At 35.5% G+C, this 17,437-nt stretch overlaps 1 protein-coding gene across 2 annotated transcripts in view; it reads right to left on the bottom strand.

The window, feature by feature from the left end:
• The window catches only part of LOC140141785 (uncharacterized), a 251,222-nt gene that overhangs the window by 16,376 nt on the left and 217,409 nt on the right, over positions 1–17,437 (bottom strand). The window contains exons 2-6 of one of the 2 annotated variants that reach the window (XM_072163647.1): positions 14,440–14,502; positions 11,182–11,493; positions 9,828–9,990; positions 5,368–6,414; positions 1,872–1,946 (exon numbers count right to left, since the gene is read on the bottom strand). The exons of the other annotated variant lie outside the window; for it this stretch is intronic. Coding sequence (XP_072019748.1) covers positions 1,872–1,946; positions 5,368–6,414; positions 9,828–9,990; positions 11,182–11,486 — 1,590 coding nt within the window. The 5' untranslated portion in view covers positions 11,487–11,493; positions 14,440–14,502. The remainder of the gene's footprint in view (positions 1–1,871; positions 1,947–5,367; positions 6,415–9,827; positions 9,991–11,181; positions 11,494–14,439; positions 14,503–17,437) is intronic. 2 annotated transcript variants of the gene reach the window in all.

Raw genomic sequence — 17,437 nt, 5'->3', positions numbered from 1 at the left:
GCAAATTAGTGCATGAAGCTAGCATGGCTAGTAAAGATATAGCTTCATGTTCAGTTTAATCAATTAAAATACTATGGCTGGATATCAAAAAAATCGCGAGGCATTATTTCTTGTTATGGACGACAAGTATTAATTTTTATATTATTATGACAAAATCCAGTCCCTTCTCAATTGAATAGGCTCCGAGATTAGACTTTCCTTTCCAAAAATAAATTATATGGCCTAGATAGAGGACATGATATAGGCCTAATCTAAACCCATATTCGGTATCCAGAAACCTTCACAGTCCGAGCGGCGCTTGCACTTGCATCGCATTAAACTAGACAAAGTTCGCTAAACTGAGGCCTGCTTCAATTGCCAACCTTTATCGAGGGGCTAGTTTGAGGTTTCATAGTCATCTATTACCATTTTTTCACCCCGATGTGGCAGTGATGTCAACGTTGTGAACAGCTGTTTATTTCGCGCATCTATGCGGTGTCTTTAAGCGTGTGCGTATGTACACCAGCGCCATCGAACATCCAGCGAGTGATGCTGCGCCTAATAAAATTCGTATAGACCTTTTTCCCTCTTTCCCACCATGCACTATTCCAGGGGGGTATGAGTGTCGCAAAATACATCATCTCCCCGGGGGAGTACAGAGTTATGTTCATTGCATTCTGGAAAAGCGGACATTTCGGCTGGTGCCTTCATCACAAAAAGGAATCCCCGATCATCACGATAATGGCGCGCGATCACGAACACCGGCAAGCGGCAGAGCGTTTCAACCAATGACAAGCCTTGATTGTGTCCGTTTGTCTGCAATGCGAAAGCGCATACGCCGCTCATTGCAACCGGCAGGGTAGTATGAAACCAGCTTTATACTGGCGTGACCCCGGATGTGCGTCACTGTCACATCAGGGTGAAATGGTATTGAACAACGCAAACCAGCCAAATTTGTCATAAGTTTGAATAGCCATTAGAACAACCGTGAATATAGTGTCAGAAAGTCTTACACATCTTAGTATAATCTTGTCGTTAGTGTGATACTGAATGCAGCGCCATATTTGGAATATATTCGTACACGGTGTGGGCAAATAGTTGGCCAAATGTAGGCTAAGTAGGCCTAAATCATGAAAATCGCTTAATCTGAATAATACCAACCAGTAACGGACACTGAGACAGCACTACGTTTGAAGTTTGAGGTAAGTAAAGCTTTTCCTTGTTATAAAAATCAAGGAAAAGGCAGTCATTTTTATCACAACGCGATATTTAAAAAAAGTACATTTTGAGCGGGCCTACGCTGGTTCTTTTGATTCTAGTGTAAAATCTGTTCATCACATGCAGTCCGATTTGGTATCTATGGTTTCTTGAGAACTCTTTTTGTTGGTATGTTGGTTAACAAAAACGATACTGTTAAAAATAGCGGTATTTATGCGTTGACGTATCTATTGTGTAAAATGCATTGAAAATTGTCGGCTAAAGAGGGCATAAATTAAAATCGCGAAGAGTAATAGCAACAATAACTATCTACATTCCAAGCGGAAACGCTTTTCAAAAACATACCACCTTTTTCAGGCAATCGCTCAAACCGAAATATGAAATTCCAGGCCATCTGTAAAAAAGTGCGTGAGCAGAAATGACCATGAACTTGGGTCACCGAAACAAGTGTTTATATTGGTGTCAGGCCTATCATAGTGATACAACAATTAACCCCCAATAATGGCTTTCATTTGAACCGTTATTTGTTAAACTGCGATTTTTACTTTTTGAGAAATCAATGAATGTATCAAAAAACTTTTCGCAAGTCGATTTAAAATGGCCTAATCCGTTAAGGGAAGATACTATTTTTGTCCCACCTACAGTAAATTATTTTCAAACTCTTGATTTTTTACCTTATTAATTATGTTTCCCATTTGCTCTACATGTAGCTTCCTTTCAACATCTTTATCTTTGGGTTGATGACCGAGCTGTGGATTTAAATATAGTAAAATTGTGTTAAGAACAGAACAAATTCAAGATTTTTCGAAACAAGAAATGATATACAATTTACCATGAGTTATTATCAAGACAAAATCTGCTTATTTATTTATAATATAAATCATATAAATTTTTACACAAAAACCTAATTTTGACCACCTCAATTATATTCTCATAGGTTACCCAAATATTTTCTTTCTAACTATGCTGCTCGAGCTATCATCAATTTACTCCGTGACAAAGTGTACTATTTCAAAAATTCTCATCTCCCTAAAAAATTATGAAGTTAATGCAACCTTTTATAATGCCAATTTTCTTATGTATTTAGTTGTTGTTGCTCCCTGTTTTTTAATAGAAGTTAATGACTTAATATGATTTTTTTGCAAGTCAAATGGAATATATCAGCGCATTTACCAGTTTTATTTTTATTTACAGAACAATGCACAACACATGTTCATTGACATTATTGGCTTATAAATATCTATTTGCCCTTTACTTTTGAGCTATTTGAAAGAAATCATTTTTTCATACTTTCGGAAGGAACATTGCATAGTGCCTTTAAAGGCCTGTGACCCAAGCAACGGCATCATCCCCACAATTTACCTCATTGTTGATCATACAATAGATCATATTTTTTTCCTTACCATCCTGAAATTTTATATTCCAAACAAAAAACTGCTGATTTGTGGTTACCACCAGGGTCTTAGCTAGAAATTGGGGTTTGCTGTAATTTGAATAAAAAAAGCCTGTTCTAATTTGACCTTTAAAACATTTACCAGACCTCTACATCCCATTGGGGGTTCAAAGAGTTCAAATATGTCTTGCTATGGCCTTGCTTTGCAAAGCTGGTCTACTAAAAAGGTCCAGGTTTTGTTTAAAATACAATTATAATGCAGCACCTGTCTAAAATGATGGCTAGACAGGTGCCTAGCTAAGACACTGGTTACCACACTACCAAAATTTCACATGCCCCTGGGAATTGTGGGCAGCTACAATCTTAGAATTATTGTGTTGGGATACATGTATGTGGTCAATTTTACTCCCTGTTTCCATCCCCAGTCACGTAAATTTTGATGGACGTTTTTCAAACAATGTTCTATGTGCAGCTTCAACCCTCCTGTAAGCTATATACCCCCCCCCCCCACCAATCAATGTTGCAGAGTCCAACACGGAGCCTGATGATAAGACCCCGATCAACATTGTTACGGGGGAAGGGGGGGGTCGATTTTAGTTCATGGTCCTAAACTGTCCCAAGACTAAATTCTATGATTGTAGCTTCAGGAATTTCACTTCAATGTGCTCATAACTTTTGATATTTTCAGGCACAAAAGAAAAAGAGTTCTAAATTTCCATGTTTTTGTCTACAAATTTTTTTATAATTTTTTTTTAAGCGCAGTAATTTATAGTGCACTACACACAGGCACTACACACAGGCACAACGCTTAGACACTGATCTACAAGCCTCAGCACACTTAAAAGGTTGTCGGTGATCACTACGGCCCTACATCATTCTATAAATCATTTAACAACAATTCAGAGACTTTGCTGCTTCAAGAGCGCACACCATAAACATTCCACAAATAACCTTTGCAACCAGGATCAGCTCCCTGAGTTTCGTATGTGTTACAACGAGACAATTAGCAGTAAGTTCCTTGTCCAGGGATATTTCAAGCTAACTCAATTTTTCCATAAGAGCCTAATAGACACTGCCATGGTTCGAACCCGCAACCTCTCGCACCATAGTCGAACGCCTTATCAATTGAGCTAACTTGACTGCTGATGCTATGTAAAGGGTTTTCACAGATCACATTTTCCACTCAATTTGGACATATTTTTTTGCAGTCAAAATTAATCTACATTTTGTTCAACATAGCTGATTTTACACGCATACAATAATTTCTGTCAAAACACGGTCACTTTTGGCCAAAACATGGCTGATTTCACATGCATACAGCATTAAAAAAATCAATCTCAAAAAAGAAAAATCTGGGTGGGTTGGGCTTGTAGAACAGGGTTTTTTTTGGCATCCCTTACACCTCAAATAATAAAACTAGAATTGGTTACATTTTTTCTATACCCCCCATGCTTCCCACAATACAAGGGGATCCACTATTGTAGCAAAATTACACCCCAAAAACACAGCACCATGTACCATAGGGGCAAAGGGCACCATGTTATTTCCACATAGAGTTCAAAATAGTTTTAAAACAATTTATGAATAAATCCATTGTTACAAACACATCTAAAATTTGTTTGTAAGCTTAAAGCCATATTGTAACATTGCTATAAAAATAGATTACTATTTCTTTTCCATAAAATGTTAGCTTTTACTGTCAGATATATCCCTTTTAATTTTGAGCCAAACAACTAAGGGAAAGCAAAGAAAATCGGAATTTACTACCAGTGCCAATGTTACCAATGTGTATCACTCTGTTGGTCGTGCTACTATACGATCCTTTGATGTGTGTGCACAACCGTCCCGCATGGCGCACACCGTATGTATATACTGTGTTATGAACATCACATATGTGTTCGACAAATATTCCATCATAATAACAAGCCATTTTAATAAGACTGTTTATTCAAAAACTCAGATTTTGACAAACTACATCACCTAATTATTTGAAACTTTTAAACTAATTCACACAAGCAAAATGAAAACTCACTCAAACATCACCTAAAGTCTTGATTTTTTGCAGGGTACCTTAGTTTACTAAAGTACATTGAGGGTGTTCTCTTCATCAGTAAATGTTACAATATGGCTTTAAAATATGGCAATATGTAGCATTTCAGTGCTGAGGAAGATGCTTCAAGTGTTTTTCAAAATTCTGATTGCACGATTGTAATGTATTTTAATATAAATAATAAACTAACAAAAATCACAGATTTTTAATATTAAAGGAGTATTTCGTGATCCTAGCATCCTCTTTTTATGACATTTTTCAGTAAATATCCACGAAAAAAGCATATTCCCAAAATTTCAGTTGATTCCGATATTGCGTTTGCGTGTTATGCATGATTATGTGTATTACACTGCTCCATAGACAATACGTTGTAATTTCGTTCTGGTGCACCAGAACGAAATTCAAAATTCATGATATCTTTGCTAAGCGAATTAATCTGCAAGAAATATTTTGTACATAAACATTATGTAGCCAGAGGTTTCCAGTGATATAAAAATCTCAACTTTTTTGAGAAAAGTGGGGGATGAGGCTGTGGATCACGAAATGCCCTTTTAAGATGTTTAAATTTATACAATTGAATTACTTGACAAACCTATACATTAACAACACTATATTCAATGGCATGGTCATAGTTGTACAGTTGATGTCAGGGTTTTCAAGTTGTCGAGTCACTATATGAAATGACTACAGTACCGGGTACAGTACATTATGAAGAATCAATATTCACCTGATTAAGTCTCATTCCCACTTCTCTCGATGCCTTACTGCTTTTACTATGTTCATCCAGTATTTGCTGTTGGACTGATTCCCTCTTTTCTCTGGTTACCAAAAATGGTGCAAAATTCATCATTATCAGCAAAATAGCTCCTGGATCTAATTTATCAAATGATGTGCATTTATCCAGTCTATCTCCTGGTGGTTTGAAGATGAATAATTTAGCAATTTCGAAAGGATCACTGCAGAATATGGATGATTCGAGTAAATACGAATTTAATTCTCTGTTGCCAGGAGCATAATTGTTTTTGGCTTCTTTTATTGCATGTGACCAAAGGAATTCGTTGGAGCAATAACCTGACTCGTGTTCACACTGTCCTATGATAGTTTTGGCTACATGATGCCATTGCTCAAATGTTTTTTGCACAAAATCAACCTTTTTCATAATCTTCTTCAAAGCCTTTGTAACCTCAGTAAAATCTGCAAACTCACTTCTGTCAATGTTATCTGGAGAGTCTGCAGATTGTGGTGATGCTTCAGCAGCTTCGGTAGAATCTGGGTTGTCACCTCTGTCATTGTTATCTGGGGAAGGTGCAGATTGTGATGTGGATTCAGGGGTGACATCAGCACCTGCTTTGTCACCATTCTTACTGTCATCTGAGGAAACTGCCGATTGGGGTAAAGTTTGAGAGTTATGTGTATCATCAAAACATACACTATCAGAGTCTGATGTGTCACTTGTGTCTTTTTTATAGTTGACAGGCAAGTCTGATAATGATTCACTACTATTTTCTGATTGTGATAAGGTCTCATTAGAATCTGACCAGTCAACTTCTTCATCTACATGCTGCATACTTGCCAATTGTGACATGGCTTCTGATCCTGATGCATTTTCTTCCTGAGTACTACCAGCAGCGTTTGTATTGTTACTCTTTCTTTTCCCATCAGCAGATGAATCTTGTGGTCTATCGCTACCTCCCAAAAGACCTGGTAGAATCTTCATTTCAAGATTGGATTGGTTCTTTACTCCATGGTCACCCAAAGTCAGCAAGTTACACATCTGAAATACATGTACAAAAGGTTGTAAATATGTGTAAGACATCACATGTATTGAGGTATAAAAGACTGAAAGTTTGAGTGGAAATATTTCAAGATATCTATTGGAAAAACATACACATTTTAATATACAGAAATTCAGGTGGATTTTGAATATAGCTATACTGGTCGGGAGTTGGGTCAGTCTATTTTTTGGGAGCCTTACCAGCCAAATTGGGAGGGTTGGCATTTCTCTCTATGCAATGTTCTGATTGGTTAATACGGTCGAGCCTCATGTAATACCACAGGGATTGTGTCAACTTTTATAGTCTACCATTTTGAATTAGGGTTTTGGGGGTGTTTTTATTGTCAAAATTGCATTTCGTGGGGAAAAAAACTGGACAGTCATGTTTTTAACTAGAGCGGTTGTTATGTTGAACTTTAAATATGTCTTGAATTTGGCTTCATACCGTGAATAATCATTAATTTGGACCTGCGCCCTCAATTTCACGAGTGTGTCACATGATTCTCATTTCTATTCATAATTCCCGCTACATTTATTGCGCAGTTTAATTCAATTGTTCAAGTTCACTTGTGACTTCACATCTTTACGATATCAATGTGAAAAACACCAGCGCTGCTTTTACATTGCTTTATGAGAAGCTTATGGGTTGTAAGCATAAAGCCGATAATTTAAAAGATGGGGGGAAGCCTATGAAATATAATAGGCCCATCAACGTTTAAAAGAAAAGTGGTGTCAAGAAGTGTGTTTTTAATCGACATTATCATACCATCTGAGATGATTTTTGTGACACAATTTTATGTGATGTGTGATTGTGTGTAAAACATGGGCCGATGGAAGAAGTCCAATATCATCTGTTGAAACCTAAGACGAAAGACTTGATTGAAAAACGTAAGTTCCATAATTTTTCTTTGTGCAATAATGATTTTTGGAAATGCTCAGAAATGTGAAATTATTCATTTGACAAAGCCAGTATTTGCCAAATGAATGACATGTAAATAATACCCATGTTTGGGTTAGGCCATATTTCATTTTTTCTAATGTATGTGATATCAGGCGGGGACCTTGATCTCCTCAAATTGTCGGGAAAAAGACAATTCCTGAGATACTGTGTCTTGTAAATTTATTGTTATCCAAATCTTTAGTTTATTGTGAAAATTTGGGATTGTGAGAATTTTTGTGGTTGTCAAACATTTTAACGTTTATTATCAAATATAATTTTCACATAAATTATTTTCATATTTTCTTTTATGTGAAATAGTTCCGGCATGGTAAAACAGTAGGTTTTCCATATCATTGTAATTAACGCTTGGAAATATGTAAATGTAATTTTGATGTATTTATATTTTATAATGTGAATTATATGAAACAAACAAATTCCATCATTATCAGATGTAAAACCCAAAAAGTATTTAGTTCAAAACAAGATTGTTTCTCACTTATTATTTGCAAGTTTTGTTGTCAATTTTATTTATTGCAGCATTCTGGGCTGACTGCAAATGACTGTGAATAACTGTAAACTGCTGTAAACTGCAAATTGGCACTTATATAATATCGCCAGAAGGAATGGGAGTTAACCTGTATACAACTTCATAGACCTACAACTACGCATCATTATACTGTATGCCGTCTGAAACATGTTGAAATGTTGGATAAATTTACAGGACTACTTCGCCTTTTAAGGTTGTTAAATTTAAATTACATTCTTTTCGTGGTAAAGTATCATCATCATCATCTTGAAATCAAAATGCAGAAATAAAATACAATTATAATTGGTTCATCAATTGGAATATATCTACTTAATATGGACTTAACTTTTATACTATTTTAAATCATCAATCTGCATGTGAATGAGCTTAAATTAATTATCGTGAACTTTGACTATAGCAATAATATAATATGTATATGTGGCTTTGTAAACATTAAAATTATTATAAATATATATATCATTTTGTTGTCTTGATATTGTTGTTGAATATAGTGCTTATTGGTTCAGGTATTATTATATTTATTTTGTACTTGGTCTCTAACTTGTAAGTTCAAGTTAGCAGAAGTTCTCCGCTTTCGCGGTTCTCTGCATTGGCGGTTCTCGGTACATATTGTGCTCATTTAAAGTCACTTTGCCGAACCTCTCTTTTTTCACGAATTTCTCATTAATTGGATACCCGTTCAAGTTCAAAATAAACTGATGTCTAGCTTTAATGGCAGTTAACACACCAGGAAAATTTTAGATCATGAATCCACTGAATAACACGTGCAGCTTGCGAACAACATGGTACCTGTTGGTATTCCTATGAAAATGGTGTCTTGGGCAATGTAACGGTTCATCAAGGGTGTACTTTTTTCTGGCTAAATGATTTTATCAAGGAATAGACCTCTTATACCAGTGTTGCCAGTTTGTTAGCTTGTTGCCACATTAAAAAGTGACAATTTCAGAAAGTATAAAATATTCCTTCAAATTGTTTACCAAAGTTTAAGGGTAGACTTAGGTATTGTTGGTCGAAGCAACCAAAAAACAATTTTCATTATCTAAATAAATATATTATTGATAAATAACACTTTGATGTGTTGCAAAACTTCATTCTACAAATCATATACTTTGAAAACTTGATTTATTGTTGTGAATGAGTTGTGTACATTTTACAAAAGTGTTATTGTTTCAGCCCTCTTTACAACATAACTCAAGAACCACAGGACTTACAAAAGTATATCTGTGATATTTTAATTCTTCTACACACTAGCTATAAAATGATCAATGCAATTTTTGCCAAAGCTCACTACCATTCGCAAGATGCTGTGAACTACCAAATCGCAACAGTTTAAAATAGTTGGTAACTTTTAATGGACCATTTTCTCCCAAAAGGGTGAATTTATGTAATAAATATTGTACACAAAATGAAGACATATTAAACATTGAATTTTTAAGACAAAGAATTAAGGGCAAATTGAAACTTTTTTATTCACATGACAATGAAAGTATTATAGTAATTTGCAATGGAAAGCTGATAATGGGGTACTCTTCTACCAGGAATGCTTCATTCCACAAGTTCACAGTGGCCATGGCCGTCATCCAGCAATGCAGATTCTAATTGGTCAAGCACCCTCTCTATTCCTGATTTGGCACCCTTCGAATCCTACCTTTTCCCAAAGTTGAAGAAGGAGTTTGGTGGTTGCCATTTTCTCTCAGATGATGACCACTGCTGGACTAAGTGTGTTCATGTGGGAAGGGCTTCTATGTTGAAAATTAAATGTGTTTGATTTTTTAAAACTGACTCCTTCTTTAGCCACAAAGTTATTAATCACCCCTCGTCTAAGTTTTTCATGAAGTGAATAGCGGAGGCTCCACTTTTATGACTATAAGAAAAATGTAAAAACTGCAAAAATGTGACACAGCATGAGAAAGAAAAGGCCTGTACCTTCATATGCCCAGTATATAGTTCTAGTTTATCCGTAGCAATTCCAAGCTTATCTCCAATCACGGTCTTGATCTCTATCACTGTTGTACTCTGGTTCACTTTAAGGTTCTCTGTGGTTGATATGGGTGTCTTGATGTAAACTTGGAAGTCACTGTTTTCAAATCTGGAAATTTATAATGATACAAATATGTAGAATTGAAGTCATTATTTCTTCACGGCTAGAATATACAGCATCAAGAACACCAAGGAAGTGGGGGGGGGGGGGTAGTGCGAGGATCATTCAAAAAGTTCTACCTCCATCATTGATCATTGCATCTCTATTATCTTACATGCCAGGATATTGAAATTACTCATGAAAGTTATTTGATGAAAATGTGAATTTTGGTTGTTTAGATATGTTGGTAAAAGCAAATACAAATTTTTACAACGGAAATCAAGATCTAAGATTTCATGAATATCGTTTGTTTAGACCAACAATTTGGCAGTTATGAGGCCCAAAGATTTCCACAATTTCAGGGTTAAGACCAAACTTAATTAACCCTTTATTAATCAAAATATCTAGTTCTCGATCATTTGAGCCCACACTGCAGGGTTCACAGGTTTTTGCCGCAGGTGGAAAAAATGCGGTTTTAACCGCTGAATTGGCAAAACCAATTGCCAGTTGTGATACATAAGAAATATCACAGGTTGCAAAACAATAAAATACATAAGAGATTCTAATTCATGAAGTTACATTTTTGACCATAACTATTGAACGGAAGCTCCGATTGATGTAAAAAAGAAAGAAAGAAAGGTAATTTTCCCCTTTCTATAAATATATCATTTCTAATTTAAGCCCTTGCAAGGGCATATTCCCCCTAAAAGCCACATTGTAAAATTTCCATAAAAATTAATTTTTTTCCACAAAATGTAAGTTTCACTGTCTGATCTGTCCGCTTGAATTTTGACCCCAGCGCATATGTTGCTAATGTTTATCACTTTGTCAATTACGACTGAGGTTTGTCCTTTTGATGTGTCATGACCTTCGCATATATGCCACGTACATACATTGATATGAACATCGCATATGCATTTGACTATTATTTTGATCGTATAATAGTTAAATGATATACTTAAACGATGATCACTTTATTCAAAATCTGATTTTATCACAACTACAGCAGCTAAAGGCTTGATTTTTGCAGGCTATTAGATTATTACTATACATTACATTACAATCGTGTAAAAACCAAAAATTTGAAAAATGCTGAGAGCGTCCTCCTCAGCAAATGTTACAATATGACTTTTTATGAATAATGAATATTCTATTAAATTAAAACTGCAGAACCCCCCTGTGTATGGGCCTGATACCAACCTGTCTTGATCACTTTGTCTTCCATTTTCCTGTTTAGTCATAAGCCTCCCTTTAATTGTTCCAGCAACAGCAGCATCTTGAGGGGATGACCATTCTTGTCTTTGACAAGTCCATCGATATTGTTGATGTTGAGTAAACATCCAAGCTGATTTTTTCCTTCTTTTGGGGCTCTTTTGAGGTCTGACAGGCTTGGAGAAATCATAGCTTGTAGAGAATATTGTCTGCCATTCTCTCCATTCTTTGAGGTCTCTTGCAGGTCTGTCCCGATATCGGCCATCAGCACAAGGCTCTGGGGTGGAAGCCATTTTGAATCTATAGGAAGGTAAGCAGATTATTATAATAATTAAAATTTGTGCACTACACTTTGTTCAATGATATGTTACAGTGCATGTCAATAACGTTCCAACTTATGATGGCACAAAACACACTTTGGGTAGGTACTGCACCAAACTGTGTGTATACCATTCAATATCAATACACAATGCTACGACTACGCGTCTTGCCAACCAGGAGTTGAACTTAGTAATAGCAATAGATGAGATTTGAGGTTAATGACTGTATATGATTTTGTTGAAGCGCAAATAGTATAAATCACTGCATGTACCCTTTCATTTCTTCACTGGATCAATGCACAGCCTGAAAGAGGAGTGGATTGTGATGGGGAAAATGAAAGGGCAAGTGCATTGATTTTTGTCAATTGTACATCAACAACAGCACATATTAACCTCATTCATAAACATCATAAAATCAATGTTGTTATTAAAAAATACACCAAAAACTAAAGTAATATAATATAAAATCCATCATTGGCAGCCCAAAATTGCTCACCCATGATAAAATTGACAAATCCAGCCCTTCATAGATACATACATCCACACACACACACACCCCCACACGCCCCATATACATACATCCACATATGAAGAGCTTATTTCCAAACCGTGTTAAGTCCACAAGATTCACTTTGAAGAAAATCAGGAATTTTCTTTATGGCAATGAAAAAAAGTTCGATTTCTATAAAATTACAGTGAAGTGAAGGTGACATATATAGGACCATAAAAACATGTTAAGTTAAAATCTAGAGACTTTTGATTTTTTTTTTTGAATTAATTTGTTTTAAAAATAGCATGGACTTAACACGTTTTGACACAAAACGCAATTTCTGGCATGGACTTAACACATTTTGACACAAAACATAGTATCTGTAACACAGAACTAACCATATTTTTCTCAAACTAGTCTTAAAAGATAACAAATTTATTAAAACATACAAAATGTGATTCTCTCTACTATAAAACACAATTTTGCCACAAAACACCTTGCATCTCGAACCCCCTCCTACTGCCCATTTTTTACAAAAATTCAACGTTTAAAATAATTCAAAATTCAAAACTGAGTTGAATTGCATTTCTCAGAATTGAATAAACATCATTTCACTGACAATAAGTGATGACCTGAAATATCCACTAGTTTGATCACATTATCACAAATATTTCCCCCTCCCCCTCCCCCCCATGCTGCCACCGTGACCCTAATCCCATATTGACAGTCGTAAGTTTTTAAGTCCTAAGTTTTTTTTATACCTTTAACTTTAAAATTATACCTTGAATTTAGTAGCACATTTTGATAATCATACAAAATAATAATATCAAAAACTAACTCTACCACCATCCTCTAACATTACTTCTACCATCACAGCCTCTCCCTCTCCCCCTTCCCACCCTATCCATGTCTTTCTGGAGGTATCTATCAAATATTTCAGAAATCTCATACAAACTAAGCCTACTAATATAAAATAAAAACAACAACAACAATAATGCAGACCATATTCATGTATACTAGTCTCAAACAAGAACTTTGGCGATTAACTATTGGAAGCCCTATGCCGTGCTACTTGCCTACGAGCTGCCCACAAGGGCAGTGTTCGTGGACTTAACACAGTTTGCTACAAAACTGGATTGGACTTAACACGCTTTTGGAAAAAATTAGATACTTTGTGTGTCAATATTTCGGAACTTGACTAATTTTGGGAAAAAAACAAACACATTGCTGGATAGCCCTAGTTACTCACTACCCATTTTCATCAAAATCTCAATTTTGAAGGTGGGTGGACTTAACACGGTTTGGAAATAAGCTCTTCATATACAAAGAGAATTTATGACTGGTTATAGTACCCCCTTGAACAATGTTCAGGCATTCAGGTTACTCCGACTAGTTTCAGTGGCGTGTGCAAAGGGGGGCACACCTGCACAGCCCCCCCACACTTTTGTTGGTCATTAGGGGGAAATCAGTCATACGCCCGCACCTTACACTCCTAATCAGACTCCATTCAGGGGAACTGAACAACCTGGCCCCCCACTTTCAATGTGCTGTGCACATCACTGACTAAACTCAACCAATAAAGTATCGAAACGATTGTAGATGGTCAGATATATCGGGAACTGAAATATATAGCAAGAACTTATTTAATGTATATAAAGCGCAGTTTTCTCCTGCGCATTTTGATACCTCTTTTGTTGCTCTACGATAGCATTTGGTCGAGTTATGGGCGTTTGAGTGGCTTCAAGTCGGATTTTGAAAGTTGCACTTAGCTCCTATTCAAGCCAAATGCGTTCGACGACGAATCCAGGCAGTGATAGACATTGATGGTGGGCACACCAAGTATTGAGATATCAGCAGAAAGAGTTCATGAGATAAGTCAGAGATAAGTAAAGGGTAGCAAGTATTGAAGTTGGAAGTCGATGGAGTAAAATAAAGTAAAGTTCATGTTTAAGTGAACAGAGCACATCGGTGTCCTTTGTCTTGATTTTGTGCGTGTGTGTGTACACGAAGAAAGCATTTGGCTTGAATAGAAGCTAAGTGCAACTTTCAAAATCTGACTTGAAGCCACTCAAGCGCCCACAACTCGACCAAATGATATCGTAGAGCAACAAAAGAGGTATCAAAATGCACAGGAGAAAACTGCGCTTTATATACATTAAATAAGTTTTTGCTTTATATTTCAGTTCCCGATATATCTAACCATCTATAATCGTTTCGATACTTTATTGGTTGAGTTTAGTTTCACCCTATAGGGTTATATAGTCAGAATGGTCAATGAAGTACAATCTAAGTACAAATTCACTGCCTGAGTGAAACATGATTGGATCTTAATGATGTTTCAGGACAATTTATTAGCATATACACCTAGTAAAATTCTCTGAGAGTTCCAGAAGATTATTTGCCACACCCTATTACAATGGCACATGCATTAATTACCTTTCTTTTTCCTGTTCCTGCTGAAAAATCTGATTTTTAGTTGCAAATTCCTTACATGTAAACCTGTAATCACAAAATTAAGCAAATATATGAACAGATATCACATACCGTCACTTTTTTATAGGTGAGAGATATTTATTTCATCATGGCGTCAAAATTGTGTTTCACATGTATTGAATCAGCCAAATGACACTCTGTGGTAAATTTTCATAGAAACTGTGCATGTTGCCAATTTTTGCGCCGTCCATCAAGCCACAGCTGTCTATCAGCTAGGTTACCGTCCTGATTGTGTGATACTATACATGTAGCTGGGTGGGGCTTCATATCTAAATTTGCATAAGATCACATTGACGGGGCCCACACACACTGCTATATTTATAGATGAGTTGACATTGATGTTTATCAAACAAGGCGATTCTCAACCACATGTCTCACCTGCTTTTGTGACCGCCTGCTTATACAGCAGTTTTGAACAATACCCAAATATAGGTAGCGGCACCACCAGGTACCCACAACATTAAATTTGAAAAATACCCAAATAACTATTAGGAGTAAACCATCAGAGTTTCTTTTAGGAGTAGTACATGTATGCACCCCCAGTTATTTTATTGTATTTGTAATAGTCTTCTCTTTCAATTGACACCACCCAGTACGGTTGTTGTCGAGTAGAATTTACATTGTTGACAATCATCAAATTTTAAGATCCGACGTCGACAAGTTGTTGACAAAGTAATACCGTATTCGTCCAAGTATAGTCCCACGTTCGAGTATAATCCCACCCCCCATTTTTCGAAAAATTCCAGAAATTGTAAAAAAAAAAATCAAAATGCATTCAAATTCAATGCATTTTGAAATCATTAATAGAGTATGACATTAATACAAATTATCAATGTTCATATTTAAAATACAAAATATCTTGAAACTTTTTTTTTTTTTTAGGTCAACCATGAATTATTTTTTTTTTTTCCAAGTATAATCCCACCCCCCAATTGTGAAAAATGTTCACCTAAAAAATGGGTGGGACTATACTCGGACCAATACGGTACATGTGTGTCGATTATTTATACCAAATTGTAATGGAAAGATAATTTGCACCACATTCAAATGAGTTTGAAGACTGATGCAGTTATTTCAAGGAAATAATGGTGATGTTATTAAGTACTGGTATATTTTATATATTTTTAAATATTTTAGTGACTAGTTTTTTGTTTACATTTGTTCCATGCTTGTCAACATCAGGAAAATTGCTTTGTCAACAACAGCCTTTTCGACAACAGCCTTGTCGACAACAGCCCTACCACTTTGAAGGCCACGCCTTTTATAATTTGTAATAATTTTGAAAAACGCCCAAAAATATGACAACTTAAAGCTTATACATGGGGCTCTGCATCAATATGCAAAAATCCAATTTATTTGCAAAAGAAAGCCTTTATAAGCACACAGATATTCACAAAAGATCATTTTTTAATGAAAATATCTCAAATTTTAATAGTTTTATGGAGTTCTAGACTGGCATATCTCTGGTTTTGACTTTGGTGATCAAAGTTGATAGAAAACAGTTTCAGTATTTTGTTTCTGTATTATTACATTACATTATGAATTTCAAATTGATTGATACTTCTTTCCACAGTTGTCTGAATGAAGATATGACGACACGACACTTGTTCACATACCCATGAAAAAATCATCACATCCTACATGGAATGTTTGCACCTTTTTTGTGTTTCAAAACAAACATTAAATTGATTGAGTGTACAGGTGAACAATAATGTTTAGGTATGCTACAACCAACGAAAAATGTCTTGGAACGCTTGCGTGTAAATAACGGAAAACTGTCACCCCCTCTCCCCCGTTCAATGTTGAGAAATGCCAATGTCTTCAGCGGCTTCTCAATGTGTTCCAACATTGATTGATGGGGAGAGGGGAAGGGTAGATCATTGTTGTAGATGTCATGTTTGTTCCCAAACACTATATAAGTCATTTCCATGATCACAAGAAATTTTGCACGTAATTTCGACAGAGTGTGCCAAGCGTTCCAAGGACTTTTTTCGTAGGTTGTCTCTAACGAATGCAAAATATTTCATCTAAATTTGGTTTTCGACTCATAACTCAAAAACGCATAAAATCGTATAAGCTTCATATTGCACACGATGTGAGAGTAGATTATATGCTTTACGATCAAAACAAAATTGTTGATAAAGAAATTGGTTTATTTAGGAAAATGTTTGCTGGAAACATCCCCTATGCTAAATTACACACATTTCATAATTACGCCTTTATCCTGCATAGCTGCATTATATTGAGTTGTCTTATTTATTTTGGAAATTAATGTTTAAAGCTCACCTTCATTGCACTTGACAGATAGGTGAATGAGCGTTAGAAAAAAAAAAGCTTTAATTTAATTCTAAAACCGCATGTAGGTTACGATTTGTAAGGAAATAAAGGATATACTACGACTATCTTCAGTAGATAGCATTAACTTGTTGTTGACAAGGTATTATAATTATAAGGTATAAAACGCTAACATTATAGAGGGGTCCGGATTTCAATAAAAGTGAATGGTGTATGCATTTCATGTTAAAAGTGAATAAACAACATGACTTGAGGGTGCTGAATTCAACATTTTTATTTATCACGCTTAATTTTGGGGTCTTGACCCTAAAAAATGAAATTCAAAATGGCTGCCAATTCTACGGGTAATGCAATGTTAAAAATATCAACATACTTCAATTTCACTCAAAATCATATCAAATTATTCCTTTGCTCCTATGTATTGCAAAAATATAGAGTTTATTCATATTTGACCCATGGTTTAGGACTTATGGGATCAAAGGTCAATCTTCATATTGTACAGGGGTCAAAATTTCAATTTTTGGATACGTTTCTGTGTTAAATTGCACACGTTTCCGTGTTTTACCTGCAAGTAATAAATTTGTTGGTAAGGTTGATTTACCCGTTCCATCAAATTTCTAAGACCGTCTGTACGTCCCATTGATTT

This window comes from Amphiura filiformis, chromosome 20, assembly GCF_039555335.1.
Source record: "Amphiura filiformis chromosome 20, Afil_fr2py, whole genome shotgun sequence".
Classification (NCBI taxonomy): domain Eukaryota; kingdom Metazoa; phylum Echinodermata; class Ophiuroidea; order Amphilepidida; family Amphiuridae; genus Amphiura; species Amphiura filiformis.
Note: the sequence above shows the minus strand (reverse complement) of the source record. Positions and strands in the feature narration are given on the sequence as shown.